The 17,381-nt window shown below is 37.4% G+C and overlaps 1 protein-coding gene and 1 non-coding gene across 2 annotated transcripts in view; one reads left to right on the top strand and one right to left on the bottom strand.

Annotated features, from left to right (window-relative positions):
* On the bottom strand, positions 1–73 carry Trnat-ggu (transfer RNA threonine (anticodon GGU)). Its single transcript has one exon. It is a non-coding gene; the product is annotated as a tRNA-Thr (tRNA).
* Positions 74–5,723: 5,650 nt separating this feature from the next.
* LOC139730272 (uncharacterized) overlaps positions 5,724–17,381 on the top strand; it is an 83,150-nt gene continuing 71,492 nt past the window's right edge. Inside the window, exons 1-5 of the mRNA XM_071641151.1 lie at positions 5,724–6,002; positions 9,633–9,713; positions 12,053–12,106; positions 12,501–12,633; positions 13,739–13,854. Of these exons, the coding sequence (XP_071497252.1) occupies positions 9,635–9,713; positions 12,053–12,106; positions 12,501–12,633; positions 13,739–13,854 (382 nt within the window). The 5' untranslated portion in view covers positions 5,724–6,002; positions 9,633–9,634. The remainder of the gene's footprint in view (positions 6,003–9,632; positions 9,714–12,052; positions 12,107–12,500; positions 12,634–13,738; positions 13,855–17,381) is intronic.

The following is a 17,381-nucleotide window of genomic DNA, read 5'->3' as shown; positions in this document are numbered from 1 at the left end:
ATACTCGAGCAGGATTCGAACCTACGACCTCCTGATCACCAGACAGGCGTCATCTCCACTAGACCACCGAGCTTCTGCCCGACAGCAAGTGTTGGTTCTAATCCTGTTAAAAAATGGCATATAACCTGTTTTATGACCAAACTCTTCGTATACTTTATAAACATGTTATATACTATAGATAGATAGATAGATAGATAGATAGATAGATAGATAGATAGATAGATAGATAGATAGATAGACAGATAGATAGATGGATGGATACTTAAGTAGATAGAATAGATTCCTAGATAGATAGATAGATAGATAGTAGGATAGATAGATAGATAGATGGATGGATGGATGGATGGATGGATGGATAGATAGATAGATAGATAGATAGATGGATGGATGGATGGATGGATGGATGGATGGATGGATAGATAGATGGATGGATGGATGGATGGATTGATGGATAGATAGATAGATAGATAGATAGATGGATGGATGGATGGATGGATGGATGGATGGATAGATGGATGGATGGATGGATTGATGGATGGGTGGATAGATAGATAGAGAAAGAGAGAGGAGGGAGAAAGATAACTAGTAAGGGGATTTTTCCTGGTTGCAATATCTCAATATCTGCAATTTCTCACTTCTCTGAATTGAGACAGTTGACCATTTCATCGGGACTAGGGCAGTAAACTGGAAAGAATGCTTCAACGGGACAAAGTGACGGCAAAATTATTTTTACCGGTTTATGGGGATGCAGTATGGGCTAAACAGAATAAATTTACTCAGCATATTTTCACAGGAGTACATAGGCCTATGTAGCCTAAGCTTTTAGTTATAATCCTGTGTGCAAATTAAGCCATTACGTATGTACGTATCTGTGTTCTAGAGTTTTCATGTTTTCATTCCCCCTCCCCCCCCCCCCCTTATGACGACTGACCGTGGGGGGGGGGGGGGGGTGGGGATTGCGTGGTTGCATGATAATGTTTTCGGAAATGGACTTATCACTTTCCGGGAGTAAAGAGGGGGGAAGGCGGGAAAATACCAACGTTATCCCTGTTCATCTCTTTTGATATAGAGTGATATTTGTGACGAAAAACAAAACCACCGTGATAATTACACTCCGGTGTTGATGAACGGTAACTGATATGACTTTAGGATGTTGGGGTCAGAGTGATTTACGACCACTTTCCTCTCACTGGAGCCTGTCTTCCTTCCGCCGTGAGAGGGGAATTCATCGTCTGTCTTGAATGAGATTTGACAACGCGAACAACATCGGGTGTTGTTGGGTTGTTGTTGTTGTTGTTGTTGTTGTTGTTGTTGTTGTTGTTGTTGTTGTTGTTAATGTGCTGTTGTTTTTAGTGTGTCTTTACGCCAAGTTTTATTGTGAAATAGTGCCATCTCTACACATTTTTTGACCACATTGGAGATTATTTCTCATGGAGAAGCCTGTTAAATCATAATGGAAATGAATAGATAAATAGGTAAGAAAGACATTAGTTTTATCTTACCTCCAAGATTTTCTTCTGTTTTTTCTGCCTAAAACTCCTCTCACAGGTGATACAGTTCTAGATCCGAAGAGTACGTGTATTTTGTGGAAAATTTACCCAGTCAGCAACGCAGCTGACGAGTTTTTGTTTTGTTTTGTTTCGTTTTCCTTTAGATTTCTTTTCTTATGTTTTTCATGAAGCTTGCATACCTGATAATGATATCTATTTTAGAATCTTTGATTCGTCAGATAGATGGGACTCGGGAACATCCAGTACAATTTGCAAGTGTAAGATACGCTTCCCGAGGCCAATATAGCGCATTTTGTGAGGAATTCAATACAGATAGATTGGTATTAATAGAAGAAAATATTTTGTTCCTCGTTCAAATGCATGTTCAATTCGGATGTAACAAATCTTTGGACAAACAGAAAGTTCAAGTTCGAATTCAAGTTTATTCCCCTTCTGTCCTTCTGTACAACATAATAATTTGAATTACATGTGTCAACTAACAGAAGAATACGTAAGCATATAAAACTAAAGTGGAATGCAAATGGAAAAAAAGGAGAAGGAAGACGAGGCCGGAGATCGTAGAGAAAGCAATGCTTGTAAAAATCAAGGGTTTTCATAACCAAGATCAAAAAGTAAAAGCAAAATATGGATTTTTTTTAAATGCAAGAATCGACATTATCCTCCTCACTCTCTAAAAATAGTTTTAGTTTTTCCCATGTTATTTTGAACTCTCCAGCGACAAACGATTTTCGATCGCGTTGCGAAGATGACACGAAAATCGTTACTTTTGAATGTGTGTGAACGAGCCTATAATGTTATACCCATCAACGTAATTATGATGTTAATATAATAGTGGCGCACAGTGGGCCAGGGTGAAACAAGAGTGCGCCAAAATGGATATTGAGTGACTATGAATGACTTCTCCAACTAGGTAGAAACAATTTAGGGGAGTACTCTCAAGCTCCGTCGCAATATTGTACATATGTTTGAGAAAAAGGAGCAAGTATAGGTGTTTGAGTGCATATAAAACACGGTTGTTTTGTTTGTTTGTTTGTTTGTTTTTGGTTTTGGTTTTTATGACGTAAGGGTGTGTATATTCAATAGTAAAAGAATTGAAACGTGAAATGGAACGAATAAATTGTGCGAGCTTTGAAATTTTGCGTTTTTGTTGTATCAAAAATGCAGTGCGCCAACATCTTACTTTTGTCCTGGCAGGAGTGAGGGAGAGGGAAGGGGCAAGGGAAATATCGCTACCCCTCCCGATCCCCCATTGGTAATTTGAATGAAATGGTGCATTTCATAGGTCCTACATGGTAGCATGCATGACTACAAACTACATTATTTTCACAATACAAAAATGTCCGTTTTTAATGTATTAAAAAGAATGGAGCGTAACAGCATTTGTGTAATTGATTGTGTCTTTGAGCCATATGGACATTTTCTTTCTCTCCCTCTCTCCCTCTCTCTCTCTCTTTCTCTCTCACTCTCTGTCAATCTCTCTCTCTTCTCTTTGCAAACAAGCGTATGTGGTAAGCAATGAAGTTATCCAGACCTTTGTTTTGCACCAACAGCACCATCACCATCACCACCAAGAGCAACAACAACATTAATTATAATAGTAATAGTAACAATAACAATAATGATAATAACTATAACACTAACGATAATAATGATAATGATAATAATAATAATGATGATGATAATAATAATAATAATAATGATAATAATAATAATAATAATGATAATAATCATCATCATCATCATCATCAGTAAAATAGCTGGAAGAAAATTTAATGAGGTGGTTCATCTTCACTAACCTGAATAAGTGAGCTATACCCTGTCATCCATCAAATTTCCAAGGCAGGTTCTTCGGCTCAAACTCTGTCCAAGGGTTAGCAAAGCCAGACTACGAGTTCTTTTCACTCAAAAAAATCACCTATTTTCCGTACACGCACCCAGTAAAATATAGTCCTTTCAAATTCCATGAGAAAAGCTGTCATCTTCAAATCAAAATGCAGTTTGTAGAGGAATTCATACTCAATATCTGCAGCTATTCAGTTTTATGCCAAACTACATTAATGATTTTTTATTCTTTTTTTCTTCATTTATTTTGGTATCTTTGGCACGAATTTGTGAAGGGGTCCATTTCATTTCATTTACAGGTGTGAGCCCTTCATGGTGCGTGCATTCTTGCGAGGGTGAGAGATGAAGACTTTCTGCAACTTGCGCAGTGTGTTCTCCTCCCTCCTGCTAGTCTGGTTTTTACCAACTGGATTCTGCGGCTTTGCCGAAGGCAAAGGTGACAAACAAAATCACCTTAAACTATACTAGTTTTTGACGTTGAGGGCGTCAATATTCTGAATAGCGAAATATTATGGGCAGAGGGTCTGGAAGCCAGACTACCCTCCTGCATGGTACTAGTATACGAAGCTCTGACTATATTTCTAAGATGGATAGAATGGCTGCTTCCAATTCTTGTTCACTGCTTGACCAAGGAGGTGTGAGTTCACACCTGAGCTCCCTGGCTGACTAAAATGGTGTTGTGGTGTCGGTATGGGCAGGGAGGTGTTCCTCTCACCTCCCTGGTATGGGCATGGATTGGTGGGTTTACGAATGTACAGAATATTGTTTTGACATGGAATGGATAATGGATACTTCACCCAAATATTGACTACTTTATAACGAAGATTTTGGCGTGCATGATGTCTGCACGTATACATCAGTTTGACTGATGTGATTAATCATGTGATTAATCATCGTTTTTAAAATCAAAATTGAAAAAAAGAAATAATCAAATTTGTTTATTCCATTTCTCACGCATAACCCTGTTCACACTGCATTTCACTGAACAAAATTCGCGGCCTATCCGTATAGCCATATTTTATGTGAATTAACAGACCTGGGCCCCATTTCATTTAAAAAAAAAGTTGATATTATGATAGCAGCTCTTGTTGAAATGGCAGTTGTCATAGTAACGACAAGAATCCAGCTTCCTGATTGGCTGTTGCTATTGGAAGTTGCCATTCCAGCAAGAGTTGTTATTCTAACATCTTTTGAAATAGGGTCCAATCTGATATCATGTCTGTCTTCTCATCGACAGAGATTTTCAAAAGGTTCACGGGCTCAAATGGGACAGTTGATCTCTCATGTAAGGACGATGGGTATATCCGTGATCTCGTCTCATTCGGTCAGTGCCCTTCGTTCCTATGATGAAGGAGGTACCTACTGGTACTTGGTGAGCGTTGGGTCTCCTTGCTCTGATTGGTTAGCGGGCAGCGCTGTACCGGGAGTCGTGAACCAATCAGCAGCGGGCTTTCTACGGTCCATCACTGAGTGACGGTGTCAATTGCTATTCCTCTCCTTCCTCCTCCCCCGCCCCCTCCCCTCCTCTCCCCACCCTCTCTCCCTCTCTCGGCAACGTTTCATGGTTTGTTTGTTTATTTCTTTCTTTACGGCGGGTTCCTGCTTCCATCAGTAGAAGTTTGTAAAGTCGAAATAAAGTACATTGCGCAATTCCTCCGTTCCTGTTTGTAGCTTTACGCCCACCTGCATTTACCCCTGTTGCAAAACTTCAGCTCCTTGTACTCTAGCTGTTGCTGTTGTTGTTGGTGTTGTTGTCATCGCCTCGTGGGTGTTTTTTTTTCCCATTAGCGTCGTGAAACACGATAAACTATAATGCATGGAAAATCAAAATAAATATGTGAATATCGGCAACTGGAAGATAATTCGTGCAATCAAGCAAGATAAATCGATTCACTCAATCGCTCTTTAGATGTAAAGATGGCGTGCTAGATTTACCAGATACACATCAGCAAGCACACATGAAAAAATAAACGTATAGATAGATAGATAGATAGATAGATAGATAGATAGATAAATAAATGAATGAGTAAATAAAAATCGTCCAACCTGCACACTATGAATTATCATCCATTTTACCGTTTTATTCACTCAGCAACAAGTAAATCGAGAAGGCCGATCATCTCCATGGGTTGATGAACTGGACATAATCCAGCTGGCGTTTTGAGGTAGAGATATCGAAGCGGGACGGGAAGAAAGTCCCCACTTGCCTCGTGAGTCTCTTTCACCCATTACTCCATTCCTTTCCACAACAACACCAACTTTTGGGGGCATGTCATCCGCATTCCGGAGTTACTGCGAGGATCGAAATCAAGAAGTGTGAACCTCCATGTTGGCATATTGTTTCCTTGATATGCGCGGTGTCGGGTTGACGAATGCCGAGGTGTGAAGTATAATCGCTGTTGGTTCATGACAGCACACCTTCTGCTGGAGAAAGCTTTTGTTTATTTCACCCATTAAACTACATGAGATCTGAATGATATCGGAAGCAGGACAGTGCCATCCTATCACACCTATTTCATGCACCTGTCGCTTGGTATATTATAGGCGAGAGGGACAGACTTGGAATGTGTCGTAGCTCATTAGATTGAACTTTCACCGACTTCTCACCATTATTTTAGTTTATCACACAACGACCTTGCTGAGTGATAGGTAAGTTCAACAGTTTATTCGAGTGAGTCAAATCAGCCATTTGATATTTGCCTTGGCGATGTAGGATTGAGGTTACTTACACATTTCTGGCCCTGACGCTAGACATTTTTGAATTGTTTGAAGTTTCCTACTACTTCCACCACACCAGTAAAGGTATACGTGTATATACATTCACAACCAGTTCGTTCAGATAGTCACAGTCGACCATAGCTTGTGAATAAAGTGTGAAACATACACAACAGCACACGTACAACAGCAATTTTGTGTCTGATTTTTCCATAATGATATAATATTTATTTGTATATCTTTGTTGATAATCTACCTATGTCTTTATAATATGTTATTATTATCATTATTATTATTATTATCATTATCATTATCATTATTATTATTATTATTATTATCATTATCATCATTATTATTATTATTATTATCATTGTTATTATTGTCATCATTATTATCATTATTATTATTATTATCATTATTATCATTATTATTATTATTATTATTATTATTATTATCATCATCATCATCATCATTATTATGTTCATTACATTGTTGTACCGATTTCGTGACATTCTCTGTATGCGAACATTCAATTGTATTCCTGATTATTTTGTTGGAAATGAAATAAAGCAACTTGAACTTGAACTTGAACTTGAGTAAAATTTGTGAGATTCTCCGGTTTCAGTATTCCATCTTTATATTATATAGATGCAAAGATTTTAATGGCACTCTTGTACTCTGGACATATCTTACTCCGTTTTCTTCTAATGCATTTTCAACTGCAATGGTACAACCATTACTAATGGCATCGATAAAAAAAATCACACAGAAATTATCCGTTTACAACGATCATGCATCTGTCGCTTGGTATATCTTAAAGGGATAGTACAGTATTGGTGGAGATGAGAATTGGGCTTTTAACTTTTTGCGAGATACCAAGAAAACACTTATGAAATAGTACAGAGCATGCCATTTTAAGAGGAATTCAAAGTTTATTTGATGAAAATCGGGTTTGGAATGACTGAAACATCCAAAAACAAAGTAAAACAAAGCGATCGTAATAAAGTGTGGGTCCCACACTTATTAGAATCGCTCTGTTTTGGATATCTCAGCCATTTCAAAAACAATTTTCGTCAAATAAATGTTGAATTCCTCATGGAATTACATGTTCTTTCATATTTCATAAAAGGTCTCTCATTATCTCACCAAAAAATGTTAGAAACCTGAAATTAGGTCTCAACCAAAACTATACGATCCCTTTAATATATTATGAATGAAATAGTATGGGGACAGGACTTTTGTATAAGGCATAGCCTTTCTGTGTGTCTCCCAGCATGCCGAACACTTTCAAATAATATTGTATTCGTAATGTTATACTGATACTTATTGTGATCATTCTTGTCTTTGTTATTGTATGGTGTTGTCAATTTTCTGTAATTTTTCCTCTGTTTTTACTTAAAGTGTTGAATAAATCAAAATCTGAATCTGAATCTGAATAACAGTATACTGCAGTCAGGTAGGCCCTCGGTATTTTTCAACGATATTTCCAACGTTTCACATAATGTATCAACTCAGTCTGATCATTACGTGTTATATATAGCCCGACTATAAACGCCATGCGAAAGCACGGCCTGTCGAGCGATCGACACTGAGGGATAGTTGATCATCAAAGGTAGGATAATGTTCTTTAGGGAAGAAAAAAGAAGCAGTCAAAACTGTCTTGTTGGTGTTTAGCAAGTGAAATAGTCGTATTAATAACAACTACAGCCATAGTAGTAGTAATATGATGAGCACTAGCAGTGAGAGCAGTTTAAGTAAATGTATAGTTAATGTTGGAGGAAGATCATTAGTAATGTTTAATAGGGCAAGAAACGGGAACAAAATAGTGCATGGTAATTGGAAGATTGTTAAAGGACAAGTTCACCTTCATAGACATGTGGGTTGAGAGAATGCAGCAATATTAGTAGAACACATCAATGAGAGTTTGAGGAAAATTGAACAATCCGTTGAAAAGTTATGAATTTTTGAAATTTCTGCTTAGTCACGACTGAATGAGAAGACTACTATAGCTTGTGATGTCACATGTGCACAACTTTATAAAGAAAGAATAAAGAAAATTCAACATATTTCCATTTTCTCACATAACAAAAGAACACTCAACTTCTCTCTTTCGGGAGGCAGGGGGAATAATATTACCCCTAACATACGTCAGTAACAAGTCGAAGAAATGTGCACTTTATTCAAAAAGTAAAGTTTTGTGAAGAATTCTCTTTTTCTTTTCCTTATATCGTTGTACGCATGTGACATCATACACCGTAGTAGTCTTCTCATCCAGCAGTGATTGCGCAGACGCTTTAAAAATTCATAACTTTTGAACGGATTGTCCGATTTTCCTCAAACTTCCACCGATGTGTTCAGCTAATATTGCTGCATTCTCTCAATCCTTATGTATATGAAGGTGGACTTGTCCTTTAATAGCAATCCGGCAGCATCACTCGTGGTCGTGGTTTGTTTAGCTTCAAGGTTTCGGGGGACCGCTAGGTCATGGTTTTACACGGTACTACTATAATGACAGTACTACAAGCAACCTGCTATAGTATGGAAATGTATACCCTCATTCACAGTACTTTGGTTTATCGTAATCCAACTATCACCAAGCTATAAGAGGCAGGATATGAGTCTTCCGCTGGTTTGAAAGACAATCTGAAAACATCCAATCACCATACACTAGAGTCAATATCAGGTGCTAGAGCTCAACATTTAGCTAGTGTTGTCGTATTGTTCGTTTCAGGATTCCAGAATAAAGGTCAATGAATGATAAAGAGATAAAAGCAACGCAATGACAAAAGTTATTTCGTGGGGATTTTTTCTCCTCGTTCTTGCGGCATGTTACGATGTTCATGATCAATAACGCGAGGGTTAACGGGAGAAACGCTTGCCAGAGAGGATAGAGTACTTGACGTATTTGAACTGCATAAATTTTACATCTGTACATTTATATTTGATTTATCAAAGGGAAATATGCCACATGATCTAGTAGAGTATTGCCAAAATATTCAACATCCTTATTCAACAAGGGGCAGAAAAGAAGGCTTGCTTTATCTTCCAAAATGTAAAACTATGTATGGTCAACTCTCACTTTCTTATATAGGAGTAAAATTGTGAAATGCTTTGCCAAAAAATTTGTGAAGGAGTATTAATACCACGAAAATTTTCCGAAGTAATTTCGCAAAACACATTAAATCTGTATAAACAATGGTACTACAAATCAATAATGTTATAACAATATTTTTCATAGATGTATTTAATTTGTTCATTATGTAATACGTGTTAAAGGACCAACACCTACTAGCACCTGTGCTACCTCTTGGTTCTTTTAGCAACCTCACTTGGTACATCATTGCCATGTAACTCTTTTTTAGAAATAGTTTTAGATTACATAATCATTTATCCATTATATATTATAGATTATATTCAATATGTTTTTAAATCTTTTAGACAGTTATGTGTGCTATGTATTAATGTTGATTTATAAACATGTATTCAAACTTTCTTGTACATATGTTGTTATTATCAAACTCAAAAGTGATTACCGTTTTGTTTTTTTTTAATCATATTTTGTAGACATGGTGTCAACCAGAGCAGACCTTTACCGGAAGTTAGTCTTGTGTTTAGTGTTGTTCCTACTCTTCGCCGAGCAGTCAGGTAAGACACTATAGAAAAACCCGGTCGTTTGTCCATGAGGAGTTTTTCTTTTTTAATCATTTTTTGGGTGACTTTTAAGGCCCTCCTCTGTAAGGATTCCGTGAAGCCAGACGTAGTCTCCGCGGGACATATCCCCGACGACAAGATTCAGACCGATCTTTCGGTCAAGTATGATTGTAAAGACACCTGCCTTATCCCCAGAACGTGAGGAAATCGATAAGCTTATCAAAAATACACCAGGAAAGCGGGTGTGGTGCTGACAGGAACACAAACCTGATTATAGTAAAAATTACAATCTCTTGCATGTATATTATGGTGGAATGTGCACAACGGCACCAGTATAATGTCTTTGGTTGAGAGAAGTGCAGAATTCGCTTCCTTTATGTTAATATTTATTTAAATTCAATTAAATTCGGTTGTTATTGTTACTCATTAAAATGTCCGAAGAATAACAGTGCGAGTTTACATAAAATGTGACATAGAAATGAAATCAAAAAGTGAAATTCATAATAGCATAATCCAAACTTATAAGGCATATAAACAGTATGCCAATATGCATCAATTAAAAATCACATCAAAACGCATTAAAAAACACATTAAAAACTAGCACCTATATTATATAGAAATGAGACTTGAGGAATAATGAAAAATATGGCAAAGGAAAAATAAGTGTGGAGAAGGAGAGAGAAAAAAAAAGAGAAAGGGAGAGGGGTAAAGAACGTTGGCACAAAAAGGGAAAAACGAAACAATGAACATTGATTGTGAAATTGCTTCACATAATTGAAACGTGAAAAAAAGAAAAGTAATTGTACGTGAAATTACTTTCCATTAACATCATGGAAAGTTATGGAAGGAGCAGTCGTGTGTCTTTCATACCTTTTTTATGCGTCGTTCATTCCTTTTATTATAATGATACAACAAATTCGTCACTCCTGCTCGGTATCCAGTTAAAGAATATCACTTGCAAGTCAACAACTTGCATTGGAACAATATCACGTGTATTACACACACAAGTTTCACTTAGCATGTCATACCCATAGCTTTTAACCATGATGATCGTATATTAAACTTGTATAGTGTTTTTTTTTTTCTTTTCTTTTCTGTACAACTGTGCAGACGAGTCTCCGGTGTCAAACATACAGGAAATACCGCTCAGTCACACTAATTAGAATAATAATAGGGTTTAGATCAAAAGATACGAGAATGTTGATAAGGGTAGATATTTTGTTCATTGTTTACATTGGTGTCACTATTTTGTCTTGCTTATAAAATGTAATAGAAGGGTATGCGGGATAAAGTAATTGCACATCAGCATCTTACGGTTTGTTACCAGCTTCATTTTTTCAAGTAGCCTACAAAGGGGGGGGGGGGGGGTGCATGAGGAAGGGTACCAAACACCACCCTCACACCCATCTATAGAAGCAAGTGTTTTGCTCACACCCACACACACACCCACACACACACACACCCACACACACACACACACACACACACATAAAATACTGAGTCCTCCCTTGCGTACATTTTTTTTATAACCCTGCACAAAACTGCGCGTTTATTAGTTACTAATTGAACAATGTGAAGTGAAAGGTCCACAAGCTATATAAATACGAGTGTTTCTGTTGTTGGGATAAACCGGAAGCAATGACGCCGCTTGCTATAGCGTGGGGATATTTGTTTAAATATATGTAAGCAGCTGAAGACACCCAGCTTTTTTTTTGAAAATGTATGCTTGCATGAGTCTGTCTTTCCTCTTTTAACCGTCATTACAAGTCCGATAAGCAATTTTAACAATCCGTATAATTGAACCCCCGTGATCAGTGTCTTATTTTGCATAGAAAATCTTCTTTCATCAGCTACTCGCCATGGAATCTCGGAATAAGCAAAGTTAAGGCCACCTCACACTATGCGACTCTCGGTCGCACGACTGACCGACTTTGGGTCTGAAATAAACAAGCGTGTTTATTCTGAGGCTATTGTGATTTATTTCGGATCCAAAGTCAGTCAGTCATGCGACTGAAAGTCGTACAGTGTGCGGCGGGCTTTAAACGAGTCTGACTCTGTAAAGAAAATAATTTTTCGCGTTCTACCGGAAACATCACCGCGGAGGCTTGACAGTCACCAACTTAGCACAGATGATATTATTAATAACAAAACTGAAAATATATTATAAAGTGATAGTGATGACTATTATACAATGTAATGGCATAATAATCTTAAGAAAAATAAGGCCACAATTATCATTATGAAAGCACAATTTAGTTACCAGGTTATTTTAATAGTTTTCATTGATTTTTATTTTCATTGATTTGCATTTTTTTAAATAAAAACAAATGTAGATGCTTGGCGCAGACGTCGCCGAAGACGAAGGGTGCCACCGCCGCCACCACCAGGTAAGTCTATATCGAAGCAAGTGCAAAACTAATAATATACTCGAGTATAATCATTATTAGTAACGAAATGATTAAATAGAAATGATAATAATATAATAAAAAATAATAATAATAAAGTGCATTTTCTATGCATCGTATTTATCATGACTGATACTGTCGGCGCATGAGAGCCTATAAGATTCAAAACCTTTGTTTTTCATTGCATTGTTGTACTGCCTTAATGTGGATTACCGATAAAATACATAATTTGAACTTGAACGCATCACTGTTGAAATCCTACTTTACCAATCTACAATGTTGCAACAATGAATCTGTCAGATACTGGATGATATGCCTGGAGAACAATCTCTTGATACATCCCCCATCTTCACGAGCTCATATTCTTTGCATTCAGACAGGACAGCACCAACCTTCACTAGCTGTCCCGGCAATATTGGGAATTACTACACCTCTTCGACGTCGACCACGGTCTATGTTTCGTGGACGAGGCCGACGGCCACCGATAACGCCGGAACGCCAAGCGTCTCGTAAGAATACATTAATAGTGAAATGTTTCATGCTCAATTTTTAGTTTTTGTGCCGAAAGTCTTTTTGGTGCCAAATCGGTTCCAGGAACCGTTAAATTTTCTTGCAGACAATTGGAACATAATCTGCAAAAATGATCCTCCTTTTCAGCTCACAAACGCGTTAAACATGTCCATATTTACACTCGGGTCTCAGCGAGGCTGTTTGCTTTGTCTGCAGATGAAATGTATTTACTTGTTACAGTCTCAAACCAGTGACTAATCTTTAGATCAGGAGAAATACTTCCACACGTGAATCATTTACAGACAACAGAAAGTCTCTATGGGTGTGCATCTTTTTTTTTATTTATCAAACCACTTGGTATTTAAAACGTCTTAAGCGGAACAATTTCCATAACTTTCTAATTTTAGATGCCACTTGAATAGGACACCTACCATTCTCTTTGTCTCATAGCTTGATTATTGTATAGACTGTACTTTATAAGTAGTGTATAAGGAAAAGCCAGTGGAGAAAGAAATAAACATTCTTCATTGTCAATTATAGGGACATGGTTACGCAACATCGCAGATGACGTCACTATTCTTTGTCTTGTTTCGTTTTTAGCATGGACTTGATCGCTTTGACTTTCGTCTTTAGGACCGATCAACAATGTCTTACATTAAACCTACGTGTTCCGTCGTTATATCTCACCTTTGAATTGAATTGAGTTTGTTTTCACATTAGGCTTTTAAAAAACACCAACAACATTGGTCACACACACAAAAAAAAGAAGGAACATAAACATGATAGAGAAAGAATGACAATAAGCACACAATAGAGGCTTGTGCATAGTGATCCCTATTAAACTAAATCAATGTGATCACTCGACCGTAGAAGGTTTCATAGTTTTCTATTTTTTGGTGCGATTGGAATGAAACGCTTATTATTCTGTTTGTCTCATTTCATTTATTCAAGCTATAGCTTTAATAGATAGTTTATTAAATACATGTAGCTTTATCAAAGTTAGCATGATCATAGTGATCCCCAACTATGCTTGTCATAGACAATTATTTCCCTGTCTTCATGTGTATGAGTAGAGTATGTGTTTGCTATGATATTGACTTTCAGAATTTCAAGCGGAAGAGGACCGACTCATTTTTCACCTGGCAGTCATACCACGATATACACCGCCCGAGATCCTGCGGGGAACACAGCCACGTGTTCGGTCACATTCAGCGTTGTCGGTAAATCATTTTGTTGCTGTTAATCTATTCGAGAAAATCTCGCTGTTTCTCTCACTCCTTATCTCCGCCCCGCCCCCCCCCCCCCCCCGTCTCTTCGTCTCTTTTCTCTCCTTCACACACACACACACACACACTTTTTTTTTTGTTTTTCAACGATGTTTATTCTGTTCCATTCAAAGTAATAGAAAAAAAATAACAATTTTCATTTGCTACAATTGAAATGACGAAAATATACATTTGTGATCATAATAGCAAATTTGCTATTGCTGTACATGACATAACAAAAATTACATTTTCATGAACAATTATCAATTTACATACAGTCACTTCCCCTATGCTCTCAAAAAAATTGCTTAAATTTAACAGTGATAATTCAATTCTTCTAGCATTAATCTTAATAATCATCCAAATGAATTATGCAGCAAAATTATACAGTAATAAATAATGGAACCATATTATTTATCAACCAATACCCGCCCACCTACTAACTCATATCCCTTACTGAGTCCCTATGACCACCCCCACCAGTTCCCTCCCTTCCTGTTTCCTCCCCCACCCCTATCTGTACACATGCAACACACAAACACACACAAACACACCCATACACACACACATACACATGCACCTAATTTGGTTAACTGCTCTTGCCTACACATCACAATATAGTAAATATAGTTATATAATCAGCCCGCCAACAGGCTGACAGGAACGCATGGGAAAGGAGGGGGAGAAAATACAAAACAACACAAGAGAAAAAAAAAAGAAGAAGAAGAAGAAGAGGAGGAGGAATGAAGGAAAGGGAAAAAAATGAAGAAAAGAAAGAGTGGAATACTATGGAAACATTACTATTTTCTTAAAAGTCACAGACGTTGCACACACACACACACACACACACACACACATACACACACATACACACACACACCAATTTGTTAGCGGCAAAGTCTCCACAATATCTAGTCGCTTTCAAGTGGAGAACTCTTGAAACGTAACATTTCTTCCTTTTTCAATATTACTGTTTGACCTGTTATATTGACATGTGTATAAAAAAGAATAACAACAATATTCGAGGAAACGTAAATAGATGAAGATTGAACGGAAGCTCTTTTCTCCTCTCGCCTTCATCGTACTCCCATCTTTGTCATTCTTTGTCATATTTGCCTATGTATTCTCTTATATTTTCATTTCAATTTCCTTGTTTCCTGTCACATGGTCATTATGTATGATTTTCTAGTCTTCGTGGTCTTCGGTCTGTCAACTGTGTTGATCCTAAAGCTTACACTTGTCGGGAAACCTCCTGTATTCTGTTTGTCACCGTGTAACAATTTTAATTCTTGATGTACAACCTGCTGTTTGCCATCTGATGAATATGTTTGATTATGATAAATATGTCATGTGAAAACAGTGTTTTACGTGGTATCATATCAAATCAAACAATAATTGGGGGTTGCCTATCTCTATATAGGCATAATTTGGTTGAATTTAAGTACACGAGCGTGGTAAATGATGAGGTAGAAATGGAGTTGCCGACACAGCACACAAGACTTGATTCGATTAATGGACCTTAATTCTGATACGTAACTGTGCAGAAAGCGGGAGAAGTACAAAAAGAACACCGACTTGTGCATTACATTGCGAAATTGTAAAAAGGGAAAAATAAAGATATCATTAACTGCAGCCCGTTATTTTGATCGTTATCTGTAGGCACCAAACAAGCCAAACAATTGCGATATAGAAAATCTAACTTAGGAAACAGGAGGAAGTCGCGTTCATTTATCAACTGTTACAGAATAGGTCCATTTTATTATTCAAGCAAGAAACTTTCAAAAGGTTTCATCGGAAGCACTCTCGGGAAGTAGAGGTGATATTTTCTTTTGTCTTTTGTTTGGGTCTGTCTGTCTGTTTCATAGGACAGGGGGAATTTTGTTGTTTACACAAGCGCAAGTGGGATTGGCATCACTTCCTGTGTATGTCCCTTTCATACTGATGGTAACGATAACCAATCTCTACGATTCAAGGGGAGAGTGAAGTGTGTTTGTGCACTGTATAGAAATTGATATGCCTCCTCCCCAGGGGGTGCCGGAGCTTATGAACCCTCTGCGCGTGCCACATGATATTACCTGCCCATTACGTTTGTGCTACGAGTTGTGCACGTTCGACTTCTTGGCACTGGTGACAGAAAGGGTGAAAGGAGGACACGGATCCAGGACTCAAGAGGGCGCTGTTGGAAGGTGTGATGTGATGCAGAGCTGGTGTGATGATCCTAAAAAGAATGTAGCTATCCGATTGGTCGATTGCCTGTCACATGACATTCGGTTTAAAGTATCATCGCACGCTGTGGTTGCGCATGACTGACGTCACCAATTTCTATGACTCGAAGTTTTTCTTCCCTTACACGGCTCTGATGTCACTATAAACGTTTTACACCTATGTAGATCCTTGTCATTTGATTGTTGTTTGACATCGGTCATTTGTCGCCTTGACGAATAGAGCGCCTTTTATCTTTCACCTCGTGTGAAATATTGTACCATCGACTTCGCTTGTGACCATTCACTATACTTGTATACTATTTTCACTGAAGATCGGCGATTTTAAGCTAGTTAACTGTCAATCAAAGATCATGGCGAATATTGCATTATTTACATTTGTTCAGAAGAAAAACGAACGATTTTCTTTCGATTTTCAATTGCAACTGTTATATAAATTTGATATCCACTGTTTACGAACACTGACGAAATCTAAAAATTGCTATGTTCGGCAAACATTCGCCCCTCTTAGATAGATTCCCCTTTACCGAACAGATACAGGTTTTATTCAGACGTCCCGAAGTTGGTAGATGTGTGATCAAATAATGTCACTTGGATTGCGACGTGAATTTGCTCCACGAGATGTTCCTTTCCATGTTGTGTAGTCAAGTCGATTTTTTTTTGCAAGATGAACGAGACCTGCAACAGTTGATTCCAGCGTGTATGATATTTGTTGTTGTATTATTTTTTAGTCAAAAATATAATATTAGAAATTATTGCTCTCGAATACGATGTGAAATTTAGAAGGAAGTTTAGATATGAACACAGGAAGAGGAAAAAAGAAATGCGAGAGCGATAAGAACTTTCCGGAAGTCTTCGAGTCGAAAATTAAGGTGTCAGACGTTTTGGCTCGTGAAAGGTTGTCGAGTTAATTTAAGACACAGAACTCACCCGATAGTCGAGAACGAATTAAGCGGGAAAACCCGTTTAATAGTGTAACAAAAGTCTGTGCAACACTACATCTTCTAGCTGTTCCCGATAATAGAGAACGAATAGTGGGGAAATCCATTTTTAGAGTGCAACAAAATTCTGTGCAACAAATCCTATAGGTGTTAATATTTTACCTCATCATCGTAAGAGATAATATAATTGATAATAATCATAGTAGATTTGGCTTAAATGCTGTTACGAAGTGTATAGCGACAATACTAATTATTATGATTATATATTTCTGAAAACGGAAGATGTGAGATAGCATTGGAAGGTGGAAAAGAGAACAAA

The sequence above is a fragment of the Diadema antillarum genome, unplaced genomic scaffold (genome assembly GCF_040938485.1).
Source record: "Diadema antillarum isolate AM-2024a unplaced genomic scaffold, OU_Dant_1.0 seq00000300_RagTag, whole genome shotgun sequence".
NCBI classification, from domain to species: domain Eukaryota; kingdom Metazoa; phylum Echinodermata; class Echinoidea; order Diadematoida; family Diadematidae; genus Diadema; species Diadema antillarum.
Note: the sequence above shows the minus strand (reverse complement) of the source record. Positions and strands in the feature narration are given on the sequence as shown.